The following is a 26,009-nucleotide window of genomic DNA, read 5'->3' on the forward strand; positions in this document are numbered from 1 at the left end:
ATAAAATCCCCTCATTAACTTAAACATCTATCATATCATCTCTTTTCCACCTATCCACTAAACTCTACAATTTACATTAAAGTGTAAACCCCCCCCCCCACACACACACCTCCCATGACTAACATTCCAAAGTACTGATACTGACTTGGCCAAATGACCTTCTCCAAGGTTTTCTCATCACAATGAAAACTAGATGTCCAAAACTGATTACAATAGTTCATGTGTGGCTTGACTAACCAATGCTTTATACTGTGGCACCACCATATTACGATGTACTCCTTATCATAGTAGCTATGCAATGTGCCCTCAAAACTTCAGCCCGCTCTCAATCATCACTCCCAGATCTTAAATCTCATCCATACACATGTATCAATGGTAAAGTGTTTTCTCTTCTATAGTTGTGCTTTTTAAACCTAATAAATTTGTTGGAAGTTTATTTTGCACTTGGTTAGACTATAATATATTTAGTTTAATCCTTTATCCAAGTGTAGATAAAGTCCTTTATCCAAATTTACACTTGGATAAAGGATTAAACTAAATTTATTATAATCTAATAAATTATTTATTAAGAATGGGAGAGAAAAAAAAAATATATATATATATATATATATATATAAAATCATATTATACAAACTATATCTGTTATGCCTATTTAAAAAAATGCTGAAACAATCATATCTTTATGAATATAAAATTCTTTAGCAAAAACCAAAACTAGTAAACAAGTTGTGTCAAAGGAAATTACTAGTTTTGAAGTATTTAATTCAATCAAAAATAACTACACAATCTTTTAAGAAAAAATGAAGTTTTATGTGACTATCATTTTAACAAAATTTGACATATCTCACAAAAGTTGTTTAATCACTTCTTTAATTTGTTACTACTAAACAAAAAATCCATCAAGTAATTCTATTAGACAAGTGTATAAGTGAAATTTATAGAATAGATTATTATTATGCAGTTATCTTTTACACTATGTTTATTTTATCTGTATTATGATACTTTTAATCTTGAATGTTTCATAGAATTTGGTGGAACAGGATCACTTCTTCAGAATATACATGGAGATAACAGAAGCAATGTAAAAAATGTATGAGGATATTAATAATACAAATTAGTATTACTAAACAGTTTTGACAACATATATTTTTGAAGCATTTGCTTGGAAGCTATAATCATATATTTCTAACACATCTTATATGCAATATATCTGAATATACAAATAAAAATTCTATGTTTCTTGGCATTTCTCTGCTTGGTCTGCAATATTTACTTCATTACTAATTTTTTGAAGAAGAAAATAGGATTTTAGGATGTTTCTTTTTCTTTCTTTCATTTTTTTTTGAGAGCAGATTTTGATCTAATCATGTGTGTTTATGCGAGATAAGAGACCAGATACTGGAGCAAGGTAGTGATATGAAGAAAACTCTCTCTCTCTCTCTCTCTCTTTCTCCCTCTCTCTAAACAGAAGAGACTTTGCTCACTTTATATGAAATTTGCTTAATCTTTCTAATAAATGAGCTTTCTTACTCTTCTTTAAAAACAAAGAAAGTAGGGCAAGATAATTTATGACTAATAAATAACTAGACATTTATAACTAATAAATATGAAAGAATAAATATTTTGTATGCTTCTTATTTCTATAATAGTAAAAAGAACGGTTTGTGACTTATTTTACAAATTCAAAAGTTTCCTCTCAGATATATGATATATATATATAAATAAACAGAAGTTATTGCTGTTCCTTTTTCTTTGCAATATGTTCCCTATGAACATACTGTAAATAGCAATCTGCTAAGAGCAATAGCATTTTCATTTTCACATAGCTAGTGTTTACTTGCAATGATGAAAGAAAAAAAAATTCTAAAATACTTATGTATAAGTCATGCCTATCAGTGATGTTCCAAATACCCTAACTTTTAAAAGCTACTACCTTACCAATTTGGCAATCTAATATAAAATATCTGTTCAATATCATTACTCATATTTAAAGTTCTGATTACTGATAAATGTTTAGTTTTCATAATGTGATTATATATATATAAATATAATTTTTCTTTTATCGTTCTGAACTGTGTAAATGAAGTATCGGGTAAAATAAAGCGTAGTTTCACATTACAGCACTACCATGCTCTATACAAGGTGCACTGAAACTGATTTGTGAGAGAAATAAAAGTATCTTAATTAATACATCAATAAATTAGATCAGAAACAAAAATAGTGGGCATTGAATTACATTACTTTAGTCATCACTATGATTACGTTTGTCTTCAAGCTGGAATACTTGTGCTTGCACATATGGTAAAGTCTTTTACTGCAAGTCCATGATAGGTAAAAATCTGGAACTTCACCAGTTACTTCTTTTTACCAAAAATCAATCAACCGATCACACCACATTCTTCTCTTTTGGAATCAGCTATTTGTTTGAAATGATTATTGGAACTGTAAAGTAATTAAAACAATCAAACTTTTTCACTATACTTTGTTATATTCTTTAAGAGATTTGTTTATGAGCAATAAAAATAAAATATTTTTAATTCCTCCAAGTTTTGCAAGAATCAAAATTACGTATTAATATACTAACAACATTTAATACAAACCTCAAGTAATGCATAATATAAATTCACTTACAGTAGTCTTTTGTTATATCTGGCATCTAGTTTCTATAAGAACCAGCAAGTATACTAGAATTTCACTTACCTGATGGAATTATTTAGCATTTTCTAATAAATTATAACTAATAAATATGAAAACTATAAATATTTTATACATTTCCTTCTATATCATTAAAAAGAATGGTTTGTGACTTATTTTACAAATTCAAGTTTCTTCTCTCTCTGACACACACACACATTACAGAAGTTATTTCTGCCCTTTCCCAAGTCAAGAGGAAAAAAATTCCAAATTATGCTCAATTAACATGCCAACAAAAAAAACTGTACTTCATTAAGTGTTTGAATCTATAGGCTAATAAAGATGACTTCAATAATATTTGTATCACTTATTCTTGGGAACTAATCCTTTAAACAGGAAAACACCACCATTCTAATTTAAAGTCTGAATATAATTTTTCATTATAGAGGATTTATTGTGGAGTAGTGGTAAGAGAATTTTTTCAGGTTATTTTCAGGTGAAATTAGTGCAGGCTAGTTGCATGCTCATTAAAAGTGCTAACACTTTCAGCTAACTGCAAGTGTTCCATATTCATTGCAATTAACAAAAAGTTCATTCCTTTATAAGGAGAGAGTAGGACACTGGATATAGTCGAATAGAAGGATGCTTATTTATCATTTACAGGGCCATCTAGGCTTGGTTTGAAGATAATGTTTCTACACATGAAAAATAAATAGTGTACAGGTAGTACCGTTCATAAATTGGGAATTCGTAAAGCAGGAGTTTATTTGCCTTAGAAATAATGCCATAAGTGAGAGTTACATTCATAAGAAGGAATATATAAAATATAAAATGAATACTAAATGATAAGAAAATACTTTGCTGGCCAAAGATTTACATATTTAAAAAATAACATAAGAAAAATTTTAAATTAAAAAAGATTCTTTGGAAAAAATAAAAAAGCTCATTTCTATATTACCAGGTGAATTGGCAGCCATCAAAGTAGTAGGAGATATATTAGGAAGCTTTGGTGCCTTTTGTTTTCAAAGGAGTCCTCAAGTATCATCTGCTACATTTAAAATAGCTCGATAGCAAGCAGAAACATTATTCATTTTGCAGAAAATTTACTGAGTCGTTGAAAGCCTGAATCTCGTGATTCAAAGATTGCTTGAGCTTTTCGAGAAGTTTAAATGCTTCTTCTAGGCCTTTTAAAGTGAAGAACTAAGTTGGAGTCTCATATTCGTTATCTTCTTTGTCTTTTTCTTCTTCATTTCTTTCTTGTTCCTCAAAACTCAAGGAGATTACTGGGTGAGAGTTCCATAGTGTGAGATTGAAGCAGCTCGTTAACATCACCTTCCGAAACTTCCATTTGCAACTGGTTAGCCATACCTAAGATCGCTTGAGTTTCAGAATTCACAATCTCTGTTGGGTCCTCAAAGCCTTCAAAATTATCATTAAATTGAGGACAAAGTTTATGCCATACTCCTTTCATAGTTTTTTCGGAAACTTTATACCAGACACTCTGCGGTACCTGAATTGCATCTAAAATGTTGAATCTTTTCTATCAAAAAGTTTCCATCTTTATCATTTGCTTCTATTAACATTTCAAAAGTCTCTTTGAGATAATGCACTTTAAATGTCATAATGACACCCTGGTCGTAAAAGAGAAGTTGTATTTGGAGTAAAAAGACTATTTTTACTGAGATAAGAGCCAACAGACTTCACTTCGGCGAAGTAAAAATTATTCAAATTAAGTAGATATTGAATCCCAAGTTATTTCTTAGTTGAATAAAAAACTCAAAGATAGGAAATCTGATCTAAGAGTTTCATGTCGAATATAGAAAACTATAAAAGTTCGGCGAGTCCAAGCATAAGCCAACACGTGGTACATGCTAGGGCAACTCGTAGTAAAGGTGGAGTAAGATCCAATCACTGTCCTTAGTATTTTCCCATAATGTAAAACACAACTCCTAGGAGATGTATGCTGTTATACATTATAAGAGAAGATTATTACCCAGACCGGTTTCGATCTTTTTTGAGGTCTCATCAGTGAGTAGGTAGAACAAGATGTAAATACTTAGCTGAATAAGAAACTCTTGGACCAGATTTCCTATCTTTGAGTTTCTTATTCAGCTAAGAAATAATGTGGGAATTCAATATCCACTTAATTTGAATACTATTTTTATATTAGGGCAAATGTAAGCTACTGATGAGAGATGGCCAGGTGCATTGTCAATTATCTGAAGCACTTTAAATGGAATTTGTTTTTTCTCACAATAGTTTCACTTCGGGAACAAAGTGATGCATAAGCCAGTTTTCGAACACAGAGCCTGTGAGCCAAGCCTTCTTATTTGCCTTCCACATTACTGGGAGAGTATCTTTATTAATTCCTTTTAAGCTTCTTGGATTTTATGATCGATACACAAATAAGAGTTTTAACTTGCAATCACCAGAAGCATTTCCTCCTTATAGTAGAGTGATGCAATCTTTTGATGCTTTAAAACCTGGTACCGAGGATTCTTTTTTTGTGATGTAAGTTCTTGAAGGCATCCGCTTCCAAAAAGGGTCCATCTCATTGACATTAAAAATCTTCAATGGCGACTAATTTCCTTCTTTAATAATTTCTTCTCATATTTCTGGATAAGATTTTGCAGCCTCATTATCGGTGCTTGCAGCTTCACCTTATATTTTAATGTTATGCCAACCAGTCCTTTTTTTTTATAGCAGTCAAACCACCCACTGCTTGCAGCGGGTGGTTTGACTGCTATTAAAAAAAAGTCTCTTTGCAGTCACCCCCCTTTTTGGTCTTTCAGCATTTTAAAAATGGCTAATGTTTTAGTACAAATCGTTGTCTAGGTAATAATAAGCATGTTTAATCGTTGAGTTTGGTCCTTATCCAAGCAGTTAACAGTTTTTCCATATGATGGATTCTGCCTGTTTCTTTATTACGCAACTGTGTAAGACTGCATAGATTGTGCATTTTTTACTTCTTTCAAAAATTTTTCTTTATCCTTTAAAATGGCGCAAACTGTAGAAGAGACAAGAGAAAATTTCTCAGAAAGTGCTTTAACAGTGCTACCCACTTGATGGCTGGTAATAATTTCATATTTCTTCTCAAACGTAATTACATTTCTTTGTTTCTTTTGCTCATTTTCTAGTTTTGCACTGTTGCTTCTTTTTGACACTGCTGGAAAAGTGAAGGGGGTTATAGTTAAAAAGAAAACAAGAAAAAAATCAAGGGTAATTGAAGAAAATGAATAACACACTCGCGTCGTCAAGGCTGGTGAGTGACTAAGGCTCGTTCTAACTGATCGGTACGTCATTACATACTGCTTAGTTCCCCATACATGCCCTTAACCGCCTTCAACACATACAATTTAAAATAAAAATTTCGATCCAAAAAATTCATAAAAATAAAAATTCGAAAAGCAGGAATTCGTAAAGTGAGAACTACCTGTATGAACATGTTCTTCACAGTGTTTCCATTACATCTGTTAACAACTAATTATTATTATTATAAAATGAGTTTGGAATATATAACATTAGCATCGATAAGAGATGGTAGACTGACATATCAAAAAGTGGCACATGGGGTATGTGAGTTAGCAAGATTTAAGGTAACCAATGGTGTATCATAAGAGTCAGTCCTTGGTCCACTGTTATTCGATCTGTACATTAATGACATAATATTTGTATATGAAAATATGACTAATCTGATCAAAGCTTGACTTATAAGTCAAGCACTTTGATCAGATTAGATATCCAATGTCATATTATATTGGTTGGATTATGCTAGAAGAAACTAATCAGGCTAGGGATCTTGGAGTTTTAGTAGACAGGAAGTTGAAGTTCAAGGGCCATAAAGCAAAGACAAATACAACTCAAACGTTAATTGCAATTGCTGAAACAAATGCTGACATGTTAAAATAAGGATTCATTTTGCCACTTCACAAGACCTCAATAAGACCTCACTTGAATTATTATGCACAGGTCTCCTTGTTTCCATGGTGATTCTGATACAGCAGAGAGAGAGAGTGTGTGTGTGCAAAGGAGTCTATTAAAAATGATATTAAGATTGTTGAATACTGATTATAAGACAGTTTGAGAATTTGTAAACTGCAGATGCCAGCAAATAGGAGAAAGAGGGGTGATATGATTGAGAGTCACAAACTTCTGAAATGGTAATACAGGATATCAGCAAATGGAATTTTTCATTTTATGGAAGGTAAAGAAAGGATGAGAGGGCATTCTTGGAAGCTGAGAATAAATGCAATCAAAAAAAAGGAGTGAGAGCTAGATTTTTCTCTCATAGAGTGGTGGATCCAATGGATTGCCACTGCATGTTGTGTGTGCAAGTAGTGTGAATGAATTCAAGAAAAACTATGACAGCTAGTAGATGCAGTATGTGGCACCCCTGATGAGTCACTGACTCCCTGGAGATGATAATAATAATCATTGTTTCAAATTAAATAAACATATCTGATTTTTATATAAACATAAGTAGCAATCACCAGCCTCTTTCCATATCAGTGGGATAAGAAATGTCATTGACAAATGCATACTCTTTAAATGCACTTTTACATACTATTCTCACCTGCTGCAACACATAATGGGAAGTCCAGATCCAGTCCCAATCTTCCACTTTACTTCCAAAACGCAACTTACATGCTTTCAAGATCACAGGAGTGAAGGATTGTTTCACAACTTTTAATATTAACTTCACCAGATGCATAGCAGAATAAGTCCGCACTGTTCTTACAACACAATGTGCCATTGCATGTCCAGATGGCAATCAAAATCGTGAGTGTGTGTTTGTGTGTGTGTGTGCCTTTGATGCAACAATACCTACATGCATTCTGCAGTAACTTTAAGAACAACATTAGGTTGAGAGAGAACAAATTCCAAATTACATGGGGGAAAAAAAATGATGCTTAGTGCAACTGCCATGTCATCTGCTCTCACTCTTCATGATATTGAAAGTTTATTTTTCACTTGGTTAGAATATAATAAATTTAGTTTAATCCTTTATCCAAGTGTGAGAAACAAAGTTTGCACCTGAAAGTATCTTCAGGACTGGGGTAGGGTGGTGCAACACCAAGGCAACTCCTTGCAAAGGTGGAGCAAGCGACTATCACTCCTATCTCAGTATCTCCCATAATGCAAAACACATCTCCTTGCGGATATGTCTAATGTTATGCATTAAGGGAAGGGCCACTACCCAGACTAGTTTTGACCTTTATTGAGGTCTCTTCAGTGGGAGCCAGGCCCAAGTGGAAATGCCAGCCAGAAGTGTTAGCAAGGTCATCTCTACCTATAGGAGTTGCCAAATGGTGTGCCACCCTTTTTTTAATAAATTACTCTGGATTTAGAGAAAGATGTTGAAAGTTTATTTTTCACTTGGTTAGAGTATAATAAAATTAGTTTAATCCTTTATCCAAGTGTGAGCAAACAAAGTTTGCACCTGAAAGTATCTTCAGGACTGGGGTAAGGTGGTGCAACACCAAGCGACTCCTTGCAAAGGTGGAGCAAGCTACTATCACTCCTATCTCAGTATCTCCCATAATGCAAAACACATCTCCTTGTGGATATGTCTAATGTTATGCATTAAGGGAAGGGCCACTACCCAGACTAGTTTTGACCTTTATTGAGGTCTCTTCAGTGGGAGCCAGTCCCAAGTGGAGATACCAGCCAGAAGTGTTAGCAAGGTCATCTCTACCTATAGGAGTTGCCAAATAGTGTGCCACCTTTTTAATAAATTACTCTGGATTTAGAGAAAGATGTTGAAAGTTTATTTTTCACTTGGTTAGAGTATAATAAATTTAGTTTAATCCTTTATCCAAGTGTGAGCAAACAAAGTTTGCGCCTGAAAGTATCTTCAGGACTGGGGTAAGGTGGTGCAACACCAGGGCAACTCCTTGCAAATAATCTCCTTTGCAAGGAGTCTCCCTGGTGTTGCACCACCTTACCCCAGTCCTGAAGATACTTTCAGGCGCAAACTTTGTTTGCTCACACTTGGATAAAGGATTAAACTAAATTTATTATACTCTAACCAAGTGAAAAATAAACTTTCAACATCTTTCTCTAAATCCAGAGTAATTTATTAAAAAGGTGGCACACTATTTGGCAACTCCTATAGGTAGAGATGACCTTGCTAACACTTCTGGCTGGTATCTCCACTTGGGCCTGGCTCCCACTGACGATACCCCGACAACTAGGACCTAAAGGAGAGCTCCAGTTCCAGATCGAAGAGAAAGAGCGTTTTGATGTTGCACTACCCAAAGAATCAGCTAGACAGCCTGTTGTGCCTCCCAGTCCAAAAGAAGATCCAGTTCCAGGAGCCAGAATAGAGAGCGCCATGCTCAGGTTCTACCGTGGTACCCCAGTAAGACCTCTTTTTTCTTTATTTGTTGTTTTATCTATCCCTTCCGGTATCTTTTTGCTTGCCGCGAGGAACGCTGGGCATTCCTCGATTTTGCCCTCCTTTACATCCCCTTTCTACAGCCAGTAGTTAGAAATTTCTTTAACAATGCCGCTTTTTTTGCCCAGAACTAGGACGCTCAGTATCGAGGTCAAGCAGCCCGTAAACGAGCGGGCGTTAGTGAAAGCTCTGACAGAGACAGTAGGGGTGGTAAACATATACGGTTTCACACCGTACTCGATGGAGAGATTTCAAATCGTGGTCAAAAACGACCAAACAAGAAGAAAATTATTAGATGGTTTCCCTTGTTTGGGACAAACAATCAAGCCTTTTTTAGCAGGGAGTCTATGCATAACATTAAAAATAACCAGATTTCCCCTAGAATACCTGGAGAACGAAGCTGGCATTAAGAAATTCTTTAGTCAATGGGGTGAAATTCATGATATCAAAGCGAGTGAACACGCAGAATACAAAGGCTGGAAAACAGGAGAAGTAGAAATTCAGATGGATATGAAAACAGATGTTCCCAACTTCATTAAGTTGGGCCAAACAAGGGTTATGGCCAACTACCCGGGTGTCAAAAGATCGTGCTTTCGATGTGACTCTGCTGAACACCTCGGGGCAGATTGCCCGAGAATACAATGTAGAAACTGCAAATCAACGAAGCACAAATTAGAAAGCTGCACAGAACCTTGTCTTAAATGTGGGGACTTGATCCACAAAGTTGACACATGCTCGCACAAGACGCATTCAGAAGTAATTGGAGGGACCATAATGCCGGTCAGGGATACACCGACGGGAAAACCTAAGGCATTACCAAGGAGCGATTTTCCGGAGCTCCGCCATCAAGCTGAAAAAGGGGCAACAGCGGAAAACATAACCTCCACAAAAACCTCAATGGGTAAGATACCCAAGGCAACTCGCCACACGGAGGACAAAACCGCCAACATCGAGATTGCAAACATCGAAACGTGCAGGAAAGAGGAAGAAGTTGTCACAACCAGCGCTCCAACAAAGCGCACAAGAGAAATAGAAACAGAGGAAAAGAAAAAAAGCTAAACAAAGCAGCCTACTGTCATCGGAGGACGAATCAGATAACACCCAAATTACAGGCCAATGTGGAGCAACAGGCACAAAGCCCCTCGACCAAACACATAACCACGGAACAGACATTGCCAGTGACACAAATATGGAATATGAAGGCAACCTTGTTATTGATAAGGACGCAAACAGCTCTGATGAAGAACCAGACGTGGTTCACGTAGACCCACAAACAGATGAAACCCCCCCCCCTTCTTCTAAACACCAACATGGAATTTAAAATTGCCACTCTAACACTAACGGTTTACGCAACCCTTTTGCACAAAGCGCTGTCTGGAAGCTAATGTTAACGCACAAAATTAATATCCTGATCCAAGAAACCCATTTCTATAAGCATTGGGGGGGGGGGAAGCCCCTTCTAAGTTTTTTCTTTTGGTTTTGTTTCTGTGTATTCACACTTAGTCCACATAGGAGGGGGCAGACCTGAGAACCCGAGCGGCAAAGGCCTACAGCGAGGCTGTGCAGCTCCTTGTGGGCTGCATCACTCGGGCCGGGCTCTTCCCCCAACTCTCGGTTCTCTGGTTGCTAAAATCCACCTCAATACAGATCCCGCTATCGCAGTTTTTTTTTTATTATTTTTTATTTTTTTTTCAGATGTAAGGCATAGTTTAAGAATAATCTAAGTTCCAAATTTTAACAAACATTTTTCTTTAGAGGTTACGAGATGACGTCTCCAGACACCTAGATTAATGTAATCTAAAGTTATGTTTTTTCGAGTAAAATGAAATGTAAATTTTTTTTTCAAATAGGTGTAAGGAGATTATGTTTTACAGACCTTTTAGCCACAACCTCTGGGTTATACAGCTAAACAGGTTGACGAAGGCCTCTTTTTACCTCCTACTATCCTACTTTACCTTTCTTTAACTTCCCCTATTACTACCTGCTGACCCTCAGCAATCTTTATACTCCAAAGGCCGATGATGAAAGACATGAACTCCCATTCTACCTCAATAAAGGTCGAAACTAGTCTGGGTAGTGGCCCTTCCCTTAATGCATAACATTAGACATATCCGCAAGGAGATGTGTTTTGCATTATGGGAGATACTGAGATAGGAGTGATAGTTGCTTGCTCCACCTTTGCAAGGAGTCGCCCTGGTGTTGCACCACCTTACCCCAGTCCTGAAGATACTTTCAGGTGCAAACTTTGTTTGCTCACACTTGGATAAAGGATTAAATTAAATTTATTATACTCTTCATGATAATATAATCATGACATATTAAAAAAAAGCTATCTCATTGGGAAGCGACATATACATGTTAAAGAATATGAATATGCAATTTCTATGCATGCTGAAGAGTGGCGACAGATTCAATGTAACAATGCTGCTGATGCCAAATAAAATCCATTTCCTTAAGAAAATTGTAAATGACAATGGATGTCATGTATTTAATTATGTTTAGTTTACTTAATTATGTTACAAATAATCTAATTTTGCCTAAAAGCAAATTTCAGTGTTGTCCAGCATTATCATTCAGTTTACTATTTAGCTATTAGTAACATCAGTAAAATTTCCAATAAGAAATTTAATTTTATCTTTCCAAAAAATATCCTGATATAATATAAAAATATAAGAAATCTAACAAACATTGTGTATCCCATTTTTAGGCATTTGATACAGCGATGTCCATGTACACACACACACACACACAAAGCATTTCAAATTAAAGTACCCTTATTTAGAACAATCTGTACAGAGAATTAGTAGAACCAGATCATATTTTTTTTATTGTCAAAATCTTTATGACAAATAAAAAAAAATTAGATAAAAAATGACTGATAGGGGAAATATGGTACTGTAGGCAGGAGAAAATTACTGTGAACTGGATGGTACGTGACTGTGAAATTCAGAGTTAATGACAAAGTTTTTGGATGATGTTTATTTCACTCATTTCATAAATCATTTCCCTATGCTGAAAACCAAGACCTGGTACATCTATTGTAGGAAGAACGCCACATCATACCAAAATTTAGCTTTGCAATTGTGTCCTTTAACACGTTCGCTGCCACGCTACTTTGGCATGGTCTGTTCCCCTACGCTTCCCCTACGCCGAGCAGTTTTACTTCTTCAAGGTCAGTACGATAATCTCGTTACCGGAGGTAAACGACCTACGAGTATACTCGTAGTTGGCTTGTACAGAGCATATACGGTCTATGAGAATACATAGTTTTGAAGCTAGCCCCACAAGCCAAGCATTTTCACTTCTTCAAGGTCACTACAATAATCTCGTTCCCGGCGGTAAGCGTCCTACGAGTATACTCGTAGCTGGCTTGTGAAGCAGGTTTACCCACTACGAGTATACTCGTAGTTGGCAGCGAATGTGTTAAAGATGTATGGTGTCAGCATAGTTGTATGACTTATAAGACTTACAAAGCTTTGGATTCTCTTTGTCTCTTGGGGTGGGTGATTTCAAGATACTTGCTTTGTGTGCCTTGCAGGGCATACTGGTGGCATGGAGGACTTACTAGAGAATGACTTCTCAAATCCCCAGGTCCAGAGTTGGATAGCATAGGATATTGTTGGGACCTAGGCCTCTTCTGGTCCTGCATTAGTGGGACCGCACATACTAAGGTCTCATAATAAAAATCTCTGATAAGTAGTGCTGTAGTTCCACAATGATTTGGACAACAGTAAGATGATCCAATTGTTAAAACTGTCATGAGTTATTTGTAATTTGATTTGATTGATTTTCTATTTTATGTTTATTATTGTTAATTTTTCTCTATGAAGAATATTTGTTGAAGAGAAGCTATTTCACAATATTAGTAACTTGAGTTCATATGCACTCACTTATTCCAAATATAGCACAAAATATAAAGAAAAAAAAAAGTTTTTTCAGAACCAATGGAAGTGGAATGTGTAAAGATTTCTAATTCATGTAAATGCAGCAAATTATTTAAGATAACTGACAGATAAGAATACTTACTAATTATGATGAGTAAGATGACTATTACTAACACAGATATAAAGATCTTCATCTAAAAAATATAAAAAAATCCTGAAATTCAAATTCTAATACTGAGATTAGACTTTACAAAACTGTTTTAATAGTGTAATAAACAATTATCATATAGTAATGAGTACAAAAGTAATGCTTCATAAATTTACTTTTAAATAAAAGAAAAGTAAACAGCATCTCAATAAAATATTCTATTTTTAGGTGAGCAGTGCCAAGACTAGAATTACAGTTCATGAAAAAACACGAAAACATTACCTTTGCAATGATTCTCGTATCATTACATTATTAGGTTGTTACACTGTCTATTAGGATAGTGAAGACTATTTAAAAAATACATAATACAAACTCACTCCTTTTTTTAGGTGCATTCATAACAATTTAAAAATTCTTTATATATTCAGCAGCCACTCAGTCTAGAGAAAGCTGAATTTGATATAAAGAACTTGACTAAAATGGATCATTTCAATTTAAATTTAAAATAGGAGACAACTTACCATACATGAGAAAAAAAGCTTTCTATGCTGAACTTTATTTCCAGATTATTTTAATAATGTTGTGATATACTGTTTTCACACCGCTGATATTAATTCCCTTCAGGAAGATTCAATAGACTTTTGACTTGGACAAAGGAGTGAGTTTTAATTTTGTATATGAAAGGGAATTATAAGTCACACTGCTGATATTAATTCCCTTCAGGAAGATTTCAATAGACTTTTGACTTCGACAAAGGAGTGGGATTGTAGTTTTAGTTTTGTATATGAAAGGGTATTTGAAATTTGTATATTGTAAGGGTAGGTGTTGTTTTAGCAATATACTTGAATTTATGACAATGTGATGAGTGTGTTAGATAAGGAAGAATGATAGCATTTGATAGACTACAACACGATAAGTTGATGTACAAGCTGCAAACAATGGGAATAAATAGTATATTAGTTAGATGGATCAGAGTTTGGCTCTCTGAACAATACCAGCAAGTAATATGTAATGGAGCAATATCTCAAAAAAGGAGAGCAACAAGTGGTATGCCCCAAGGTGTTCTGTTCTTGGGCTGCTTCTGTTTAACTTGTTTGTAAATAATGTATCATGTAGAATGGGAATGTCAACTGTTTGCTGATGATGCAAAGTTGGGAAGAATTATAAGTTGCACCGCTGATATCAATTCCCTTCAGGAAGATTTCAAAAGACTTTTGACTTGGACAAAGGAGTGGGGTTGTAGTTTTAATATTAATAAGTGCAAGGTGTTGCATTTTGGAGTGCAGAAATACATAAGGCTGTGTACTATATTGATGGTGCAGGACTGCAGGAAGTGGATGAGATTCCAGATTTGAAAATGATGGTTGACAGCAGACTGAAGTTTAAAGGGCATATCATAAGTGTTGCAAAGACTGCACAACGTAATGCTGCTGCTGCTATGATGTCAAGTACTTTGAAGTAGGGATAAGGAGGTGGTTGTGCTACTGTAATAAACACTAGTCCGACCAAACTTGGACTACTGTGCTCAGATTTGGTCACCTGGTTTTCACTGTGATGTAGAAACATTGGAGAGCATCTAGAGAAGAGTGACTAAGACAAGAGTTTGGTGGATGGAAGGAAAAGAGATGATATGATAGAGACATTTAAGTTAGTGAGAGGATTTTATTGGATTAATCCAGAGCAGATTATAAAAGGAGTAAAAGGTGAGAGAGGAAGAACCAGAGGCCATGCATGAAAGTTGTAAGAGTATGGTGATGAGGGAGTGTAAGGAGTAGATTTTTTTATATGGAAAACTGTCAGTGAATGGAATGCATTACTGGAATATGTTGTTAATGCATAGAATGTTAAGGATTTTAAGATTCAGTATGAGAGATTTATTGTCAGTTGAGAAAACCTCACACAATGAGTCTGTTAACACCATGGAGAGTGTAATAATAATATTCTTAGCAATTTAACATCCTTTGCATTAATTTCTAGACTCAGTGACTCATGAAGACTGACAATTTTCTGATTTTTAATTGTACTTTCAGACTTTATTCTGTCAAATTAATGGAAGACTGAAGGCCATAAATTCTCCCAGGTTTCATTGAGGCACCAAGAAGAAATCTCATCAAAGAATTCGCAATAATTTTTACACAAACTAATGTTAAACTTAACCCAGAATCCTTTCATCTCAAACATTTTCTTCATGAAAATTTTCAAGAGATGGAAATTGCTTGTTGGTCCATTGGTGGGAGCATAGAGACAGTATCAGGAGGGAGAAATTTAACTATAATAAATTCAAATTGAGTCCCCAAAAACAGACAAGTTAGGGATCATGATGGTGCATTATCCAAGAGCAGCAGTGCCTTTAAAGGAAGTTTGTTCTTCCCCAGATAAGTCTTGAAGGGAAAAAAATGCTTCAATGGACCATTTATGGAATAGATGTCTTGCGACCCAGGCTTTCTTGCTCACAACTCGCTTATATATACAGAGTAGACAACTTCATATCAAATTGCCCTACTATCTCATAATTCACAGCACACTTCTTTTCAGATGTGTATATTGGCATGCATGTTTTAAAGGAAGTGTTCTGTGCATTATAAGATACTATCGCAATGTGATGTGAAGTCATCTGCTATCTAATACAAACAAGAGGTCTATTCATGAAGTTACTTTGTGTGAAAATTACTTCTTGTTCATGCTTGAGTAAACTATAAACTGGGTTTGCATTCAGGCACAGATTTAACATGCAATTATTTAACTGTCTGCATGGACTTTTTTTAAGCATTCTTTGTGTAAATATATAAAATACTAATACCTTTAATAAAATAGAATTATAAAATATATAAAATAGAATACCTTTATATTTCGCCACCACATTCTTGAGTGCATTTTCTTGGCTGTATACCTAAAATGATCAGAACTGTCTGCTAGCATTTCTGTAAATAAATATGAGAAATTTTAATAATTATATGAAAAATTGCATTATTCATAATTATAAATCATGTACAAAAATGTAAATCAAAGCTATTTTCATTTCAAGAAAGAACAGTCTGCAGGCATTCTAAGAAACATTAATAACTTTCTAATCTTTTCCCCACATACTTACAGTGTATATACAGTTTTCAGTCTTTTCACTACTATTATTATTATTATTATTGGACTCCATGGAGGGGGGGCTTAAGGGTCAAAGCTGTATAACTGAGAGGAGACCTCCACATAGCCTTTAAAGGAATGTGGAGAACCGACCAGGGCTTTTGACCTAATGTCCAATCCTCACCTCGTGGTGCACCCTGTTGGGTATCTACTTTGATACTGAACGAACGAGGATGGGCTGGCATTTGGGATTTAGCCAACCAAATTGTATTCTTATTGGTTAAACCAAAATAAAAAATGATGGTACAACATGACAAAATTTCATGCCGGCTGGGGCGTCGCCCGGTAAAACAAGGCCCCCATTGTTTTCGCCAGGGAACCAGGGTGAGCAGCGAAAAGTCAGCTACTGGAACAAATCTGAAAACAAACCCCAACTCAACATCACCAGAATTAAAGATCGGTACTATCAACATAAGAAGCCTGAATGGCAAAGAAATGGAGCTAGCCGAGGAATTAGATAAGTACTAGATCGAAATAATAGGGGTGACTGAACAAAAAAGACCAAAACTGGTGAGATCTTTCGAGCAATAAATACAAAATGTTATATTCAGGCAATGACAATCAAGAAAAAGAAGGAGTAGCCATAGTATTCAACACAAAATACGAGGCTAATCTTCTTGAATGGCAGTCAGTCAGTCTCAAGTAGAGTCATGTGGGCAAATATGAGAATGGAGAACTGGACAATGAGACTTATTTGTGCCTATGGTCCCACAGAAGGTTCTACTAAGGTAGAAGTGGAGGAATTTTTTGACGCTTTAGAAAAAGCAACTGACACAATGAAAAATGAAAAGTTGGTCCTTGTTGGGGATCTAAATAGCAGAGTAGGAAATGATTGTGAGACATACAAAAATATTTAGCGAACATTTGGAGAAAAGAGCAAAGCTAATAATAATGGCAAATATCTGTTGGATTTCTGCTCAGGACATGGACTGGTTATTACTAACACCATGTTCCAACATAAAAATGTGAACAAATTCACATGGAGAGAAGAGGCAAGGAATAAGAAAAGTCTCATTGACTATGTTATTGTTGATAGTGATGTTTTCTCCCTGGTGCAGGACACCAGAGTGTACAGAGGATTTGAAATTGGAAGTGATCACTATTTAGTCTTGAGCAGGATAAAATTGAATTTCATATTGAAAAGAATAGCATGTAAGAAAGTTTTAAAGCGAATAAAAGTTGATCAGCTCTCAGATGTGAATTGTAGACTAAAATACAGAAAGATTATTGAAAAGAAAATGAAAGAGTGTGAGAACAGGAATCAAACCTTGGAGATTCAGTGGCAAACTCTGAAGAAAACATTGATTGATTCTGCCAGAGAGGCATGTGGTGAGGTTGTGTGCAAGGATAAAAAAATCAGAACTCCCTGGTGGACACAGGAAGTTAAAGAGGCAGTGAAGGAAAAGAAGAAAGCATATCAAAAGTTCCTGGCAAATAAGTCAGCTTTTACTCTTACAGAATACAGAGACAAATGTAAGAAAGCTAAACAGTGTGTAAAACTAGCTAAACAAAAGTCATGGGAGGACTTTGGCAAGAATATAGAAAATAAATATCAAGAAGGTGGGAAAATATTCTGGAGGTTGTTGAAGAAGCTTAGGAATGGAGGAAAGAGTGCTGTAAAAGGAGTTAGAGATGATAAAGGTGACATGAAAATGGGAGAAAAAGATATCCTTGAAGTATGGAGTAAATACTTTGAAAAACTGCTAAATGAAACAAGCAGTGATGACAGCACAGTGATAAAAAACACTGACCAGGCATGCAGTCAGGAATACACATCCATACTTGAAGTTGAAAAAGCCATCAAAGGCTTGAAATGTGGAAAGGCAGCAGGAGTAGATGATATTCAACCAGAAATGCTGAAGTATAGTGGTATGAAAGTCTTACAGTGGCTGCACTGCATAGTTCATAAAGCCTGGAGAGAGGGACGAATTCCCGATGATTGGAGTAGAGCTCTCATAGTACCCATATATAAAAAGGGAAATAAAACTGAATGTGAGAATTACAGAGGTATTTCCCTACTGAGTGTTCCTGGCAAGATCTATGCAAGTATACTTGAGAAACGGTTGAGAAGAATTGTGGAAGAAAAGCTTGGTGAAGAACAAGCTGGATTCAGGCCAAATAGAGGCTGTCAGGATCAGATCTTCACTTTACGACAAATAGTCGAGAAAGCATGGGAATATAACAAAGATCTGTATTTAAGTTTTGTCGATCTGGAAAAGGCATATGACAAGGTGCCAAGAGAGAAGCTATTCAATACGCTACAGTTATATGGTGTCAATGGGGCATTATATCAAACAATACTTAGTCTTTATTTGAGTTGTAAGTCAGCAGTTAGAATTGAAGGAAGTATAGGAAGATGGTTTAATGTTAAATCTGGTGTGAGACAAGAATGTACATTATCCCCTCTGTTATTCATTATCTATATGGATCACATTATGAAGGAAAGTGGTATTAAACATGATATCAGAATTGGAGATGCTAATGTTAGCTCTTTGCTTTATGCGGATGATGTTATACTTCTAAATAAATCCGCTACAAGTCTGCAAGATTCTCTGACTAAATTGAATAGCTATTGTAATAGATATGGTATGAAGGTCAGCAATAAAAAGACAAAGACAATGAAAATAGGCAGAATCATTGAAAATGTCAACTGTGTTGTGAATGGAGAACCTGTGGAACAAGTAAAACATTTCAGCTACTTAGGCACGATTTTTACTGAAGATGGTACATTAAATATAGAAATAGACAACAGAATCAGCAAAACTGGTATGGTGGGAAGTCAACTGAATAAATTCATATGGAATAAGAGAGAAATTAGTCGAACACTAAATTAGCTGTATACAAGACAGTGTTCAAACCAGTTTTAACTTATGGATCCGAGAGCTGCATCAGAAGACCAAAGACTAGAGATCGCAGATATGAGAGTCCTGAGAAAGATTAGAGGCGTGAACAGATGGCATCAATGGCAATATCATATTAAAAATGAGGATATTAGGAAAGAACTTGACATTGTCAGCATCCAGGAATGCGTTAGCAGAGCTAATCTCAGGTGGTATGGTCACTTAAATAGAATGGGAGAGGAAAGATTAGCAAAACAAGTGTTCTCTGCCAGGTTGGCAGGAAAACGACCCAGAGGAAGACCAAGATATAGGTGGATTGATACGGTACAAAGTGCCTTAGAGAATAGAAATATAAGATCTGATAATGTTGGAGTCTTGACAAGTAACAGACTGATTTGGAGGAAAATTGTAGATAGGAAGTTAGTAATGATGTAATTTTTTCATGTAGTACTGTCATATCCTGTATACCCCTTGAGGGTACATGGCAGGAATTTGATGATGATGATGATGACTCCATGGAGTCCAAAGAGTTATTACAGAAGGCGCATGTTAACCATTTTTGATATATCTATTGTCTTGCTCCTTAAAATCATTTATTGACAATGAGACTATTCCATTCATCTACTAATCCCCAAGTAAAAAATAGTCCTTTTACTCTTGATGACCATACCCTTACATAATTTCCATGGCTGAGCTCTTGTTCATTTGATCCAGTCATGTATTGGAAAATTTATTTAACATCTCTTCTATAAAACCTCTTTCATAACCCATATAAGCTCTCATAGATGTTATGGTCTACTTTCCATTTAAACAATATGAAGGATGGTGAACAAATTTTAGGATGATAGTAGTGATTGCTCAGGTAGACACGTGGAAGGAGGAGGTGTTTCCTGTATTTAGGAAGGAGACTTATTGAGTAGATGCTCCACAACTCCTCTGATGTTAGTTTTCACACTACCCTACTGAGTACTTTGGCCATTTAAGTTCTTCCCATTAAGGTGACACTGTAATATGAGGTCAACAAAATCATTCTATAAATTAACAATGCTAAAAAATTATATTCTTGGTTTAATCTTTTATCCAAGTGGATAATTGTATATAGAGGCTAATGACTTCACATCAATTGCTTTAGTATCTCACAATGCAAATACACACACACACTTTTAGATGTGTATAATACTATGCATTATGGGAAGGACCACTACCTAGACTGATTTCAACCTTCACTGAGGTCTCGTCGGTGGGAACTATACCCAGAAGAGATAAAGGTCGAAGTAATATCATCAGTACAATTATTGAACAACAATAGAAAATTAGTTAAAAACAGTAGTGCACATGCTTAAATTGGAATCTCTCCCTACATATAATTGCGTGCTAATGGATTAAAACTAATGGGCTGAAATTAAAAGTAATTAAATTCAAATATAACAAATTTATTTAATACAATTAAGGATAACAATTTCACAAACTTTTGGAATAGTAAGACAGTCATTCCGATTGAGAATAGGCTATGCTGTAAGGCTTCAGCACTTTCTTTATATAATCGTTCATATTTATACATGGATCTTTTTATATATATATATATATATATATATATATACATATATATATCTTTATCTATCTTGGTATCTCTTCTGGATCTGGCTCCACTAATGAGACTTCAATAAAAGTGAAATCCAGTCTGGATAATGGCCCTTCCCATAATGCATAGCATTATACATGTCTGAAAGGCGGTGTGTGTGTTGACGACACTTTGCATTATGGGATATACTAAGGCAACTGATGCGAAGTCTTTAGCCCTCTATATACAAGTAGCCAGTCAAGAAGATATTTCCCACACAAACATTGGTTGCTTACACTTGGATAAAGGATTAAACCAAGAATATAATTTCTTGGCATCTTTAATTTATAGTAAAGTCATCCCTCAACTTACGTCCATTCGAAGATACATCTGTCATCCTATAAATAAATAAATAACATTTTAGACTATATTTTCAAACAAGACGCAAGCGAGCATAAAGTAAAAAAGTTTCCATTCAGCAACATCGCATCATACACAGTGGCAACCTTCCCTGGCAGTCGGCAATTGGCATGTGTCTTCAACCGTTGCTCTATTAATACTATTTCTGCATTTATCACTAAATATTTTTTGATATTTTGAGCAACATGGCCCCTACATGCCCAATCAAAAAACCTTATGAAGAATCACAGAAAAAGAGGTTAGAAATTGATTTTGAATTGAAGTTGCAAGTTATAATGCAACATGAAGCTGGTAAGCCTGTCAATGCGATAGCAAATGACTTTGGAGGTCTCATACTACATTGATGACCATTTTGATAATAAATAAAATTAAATATAAAAATAAAATTATAAAAATGAAATATAAATATAAAATAAAAATAAGGATAAAATCGTAGAGGCTGTGAAAGGATCTACTTCCATTAAATTGACGATAATGACGAAGCAACAAAAAGATCCAATGTGATATGGAAACGCTACTTGCATCATGGATTGAGGACCTGAACCAAAAGCGCATACCCCCTTAGCACTAGGACCATAACTGCTAAGGTATTAAGTCTCTCCAACATGTTGAAGGAGAAAGCAGGGCCTGATTACGACTATGAATTCAACACGTCTTCTATTGGTCCACAAGATTCAAGCAGCATTTTGTGCTACATAATGTGAAAATGTATGGTGAATCTGTAAGTGCCAATGAGAAGGCTGCTAAGGAGTTTGTGGAGAAATTGGATAAAATTATTACAGAGGAAAATTATTTGCTACAGCAATCAGTTAATATGGACGAGACTCCTTGTTTTGGAAAAAAATGCCCAAGTGGACATTCATCTGTAAAAAGCTAAAATCTATGCCTGGTTTCAAAGCTCTTAAAGACCATATTACGATTCTGTTGGGGGGGGGGGGAGATAACGTGTCTGAATATAAAGTGAAACCATTTGTGATATGGCACAGTGAGAATCCATGAGCCTTCAAAAACATTAGGAAGCATACTCTTCCAGTTCATTATCAGAGCAATAAGTCATTTATTAATTCTAGGTAATGCTCCAGGTAATCTGCCTTACATCACAACGAAGAGTTGGTCAACTCTTGGAGGAACAATGCATTGCAGAAGAGGAAGAACGAGAAAAGGAAGAGGGAAAAGAGAAACAAGAAGAGGTAGTTAAACAATTCACAGTGAAGGGTCTTGCAGAAATGTTCTCTGCAGTTAGTGATGTTCTCAAAATGGCTGAAGACATGGACCCCAATATTGAATGCTACTTATTAGTAGAAAGGAAAGTACATTACGTGAAGTACATTTGCTTGCTATAAACAAATTTAAGATGAAAAGAAGAGGAATAAGCAAAGCACATTGAACATTTTCATCAAAAAAAAAAAAAGTTACACCAGAAGAGCCACAGTGTGGTCCTTCACATAGGGAAGCTAATGAAGATGTGACTGTGGAGGAAGATTTCGGTGATTATTCTCCTGTTTTATAGTGGCAGTAATGCCCAGTACAGTTTTATAAGGTTTAAAAATTAAAATGACAGTGTACTTATTACGATTAAGTCCTTAACCCTATAACTCTGTTGATTTAATGTACCGACTTACATCTGACTGACTTACATCATTCCTTGACATACATCATCCGTTCCATCCTGCTGGATGGAACGGATGATGTATGTCAAGGAATGACTGTATAACCAAGTGAAAAATCTTTCAAACATCTATCTCTAATCCAAAGTCATTCTAGGTCATACCTACATTGGGTACAGCATGCTGTAATAAGAGATCCAATTGAGAAGTAATTGGCAATTGCTTTTATGTTAGTACTGAGTGAGACTTGTTGCAAAGGTGGATGTGGCTACCCAAGAAGATGACTTATCCATGGGCAGGTCTATCCCTTTTTCTGTCCTTACAGATGACAGAAATATACTGTAACACAGGATCCTCACTAGGATTCAAATACAGCTCTTGCAGACAGGAGCACAGTGACTTATGTTTCTAAAAGCAAGTAAGAGAGAAGAGAAGAAGGAGAGCTGAAATAAAGTCCTCTAGTAGAAAGTTAGAGAATAAAATGACTGATTATTTGTTAATTTAGAACCAAAGCAGTTTCTTAGCCTACCCACTATACTACTTGTGCAAAAGGTTACCCAACTGTAAGGGGTGGAATTAACATAAAATAAAAGTATACATAGATAAACTAATTCACAAAGAACTGTAAATGAATAAATAACTAGAGGAATGAAATTTAACATAATAATGTGCCTTTATAGAAGTATGTCAAATATACTCGAACTTAATATACGTGAGCTGTTCAATAAGTAATAAGACTAATTTTACTGTCGCAAAACCACTCATCACAATATTAATTTCTGTGGAATAAAGAAATGTTGCTGTCTGTATTAACAAAAGAGGTTGATAGATGGCATATACGGGCTGATGTGCCAGAGTGTCACGTGACTAAACGCAAGCTTGTTTTGGCACGCCTACGAGGCGCGACCAGTCTTCGAAATGGAAGCGTCCTTGGAACAGTGTTATACGATTAAATTTTGTGTGCGTTTGCAAAAATCAGCATCAGACACTTTTAACATGATACACAAAGCTTTCCACGATGAAGCAATGTCGAGGGCAAGTGTTTTTCGCTGGCATAAAACTTTCAAGGAAGGCAGGCAAAATGTGGAAGGCCTTGAATGTGAGGGAAGACCTTCAACGTCCATCACAGAGACAATGATCAACACAGCAGTGATTATCATCAAGCGCATCAAAAGGAAGTGTCCATTGCTGAAGAATGGCTTCTTACTGCACCACGATAATGCAAGGCCACATATTGCTGGTTGTGTAGTGGACGTTTTGCAGAAGAACAACACAGATATCTTACCACACCCTCCATACAGTCCTGATCTCGCACCGTGCGATTTCTGGCTGTTTCCACAGCTCAAGAAACCACTAAGAGGCCGCCATTTCTAAAGCAACAAAGCATGTGTAAAAGCTGCAGAGGCAGTTTTGAAAGAACTCTCAAAAACCGGACTTTCACATGTGTTTAAGAAGTGGACGCAACGTTGGGACAAATGCATCGCGTCTCACAGTAGTTACCATGAAAAATACCATGTAAATGATGACGATTAAAAGTAATCTGTTTTCTGTATAAATATAGTCTTATTACTTATTGAACAGCCTACGTATATAGGTTACTAATTATATGATAAAGTAATATAATTTTCTTAATATAGTAATTAAATTTTCTAAATATGAAATTCACAGGAAATTTCCTGGTTAGAAACAGGCAAAAAAAAAAAATAAAATAAAAAATAAATAAATAACATTGTTACTAAATATAACAAAACAGTGACAAAAATTAAAGAAAAGTTCTCTCTGCTATGTCTCTTTGCATTATTTTACCTAACAGAAGCAAATAACCTGGAATTTGTCACCACAGGCATTGATAGAATTATTTAGAACACTAAATAGTTCTAAACACAATTGAATTTAAAGAGCGACAGCTACAATATATTTCTTTTTACCCCTTTCTCTAACTTGTTCATGTAAGATACCAAAAGGTTTGACAGATTTTAATGTCAAAAAGGTTCACGCAACAATAATTATCATTACTACTACTGTCTTTGATATTCCTAGTACACTTTTTTGTTTGTGTCACTTGTTACCCTCCATTTGACTGTAAATGAATAGATAACTAAAGAAATGAAACTCATAATAACATGCTTTATAGCACATTATTACAAGTTTTTACTGCTTCAAATTTTTATCATTCCTTTTCAGTGCTCTTTTCCAGGACGAAGATTTTGTATACCACAGAGAGATATTTTTAATTTAAATAAAAATCAACTTTTTAAAGCAGTCATTTTGTCACTGAGAAGTTTTATCATTCTTTTTCAGAGCTCTTTTCCAGTATGAAGATTTTGCATACTGCAGAGAGATATTTTTAATTAAATAAAAATCAAGCTTTTTAAAGCAGTCATCTTGTCACTGAGATTCAAAGTGAAACTCAGTAATGGGCATGTGAATAAGTTGTGAGTTTTCAAACAACTAATAGGAATGCTAGTGAAGGCAAAAATCAAACAAGAGAAAAAGGAGAGCTGGAAAGGGAGAAAAAGTTCATCATCATCATCATCAAATCCCTGCCATGTACCCTTAAGGGGTGTACAGGATATGATAGTACAACATGAAAAAATTACATCATTACTAACTTCCTATCTACAATTTTCCTCCAAATCAGTCTGTTACTTGTCAAGACTCCAACATTATCAGATCTTATATTTCTATTGTCTAAGGCACTTTGTACCGGATCAATCCACGTCTATCTTAGTCTTCCTCTGGGTCGCTTTGCTGCCAACCTGGCAGAGAAGAATTGTTTTGCTAATCTTTCTTTGCCCATTCTGTTTAAGTGACCATACTAGCTGAGATTAGCTCTGCTAACGCATTCCTGGATGTTGACAATGTCAAGTTCTTTCCTAACATCCTCGTTTTTAATATGATATTGCCATTGATGCATTCTGTTCACTCCTCTAATCTTTCTCAGGACTCTCATATCTCCGGTCTCTAGTCTCTGGTCAAGTGTTTTACTTCTGACCCAGCTCTCAGATCCATAAGTTAAAACTGGTTTGAACACTGTCTTGTATACAGCTAATTTAGTGCTCCGACTAATTTCTCTCTTATTCCATATGAATTTATTCAATTGACTTCCAACCATACCAGCCTTGCTGATCCTGTTGTCTATTTCTATATTTAATTTACCATCTTCACTAAAAATCATGCCTAAGTAGCTGAAATGTTTTACTTGTTCTATAGGTTCTCCATTCACAACACAGTTGACATTTTCAATGATTCTGCCAATTTTCATTGTCTTTGTCTTTTTATTGCTGACCTTCATACCATATCTATTACAACAGCTATTCAATTTAGTCAGAGAATCTTGCAGACTTGTAATGGATTTATTTAGAAGTATAAGATCATCC

At 35.3% G+C, this 26,009-nt stretch overlaps 1 protein-coding gene across 1 annotated transcript in view; it reads right to left on the reverse strand.

Moving 5' to 3' along the window:
• Nucleotides 1–753: 753 nt before the first annotated feature.
• LOC150098077 (vesicle-associated membrane protein 4-like) overlaps nt 754–26,009 on the reverse strand; it is a 100,141-nt gene continuing 74,885 nt past the window's right edge. The window contains exons 6-8 of the mRNA XM_090406380.1: nt 15,905–15,984; nt 13,058–13,109; nt 754–2,442 (exon numbers count right to left, since the gene is read on the reverse strand). Of these exons, the coding sequence (XP_090262506.1) occupies nt 2,417–2,442; nt 13,058–13,109; nt 15,905–15,984 (158 nt within the window). The 3' untranslated portion in view covers nt 754–2,416. The remainder of the gene's footprint in view (nt 2,443–13,057; nt 13,110–15,904; nt 15,985–26,009) is intronic.

This window comes from Typopeltis vanoorti, chromosome 16 (genome assembly GCF_054136105.1).
Source record: "Typopeltis vanoorti isolate ZY-2024b chromosome 16, IOZ_Tvanoo_1.0, whole genome shotgun sequence".
Taxonomy (NCBI): domain Eukaryota; kingdom Metazoa; phylum Arthropoda; class Arachnida; order Uropygi; family Thelyphonidae; genus Typopeltis; species Typopeltis vanoorti.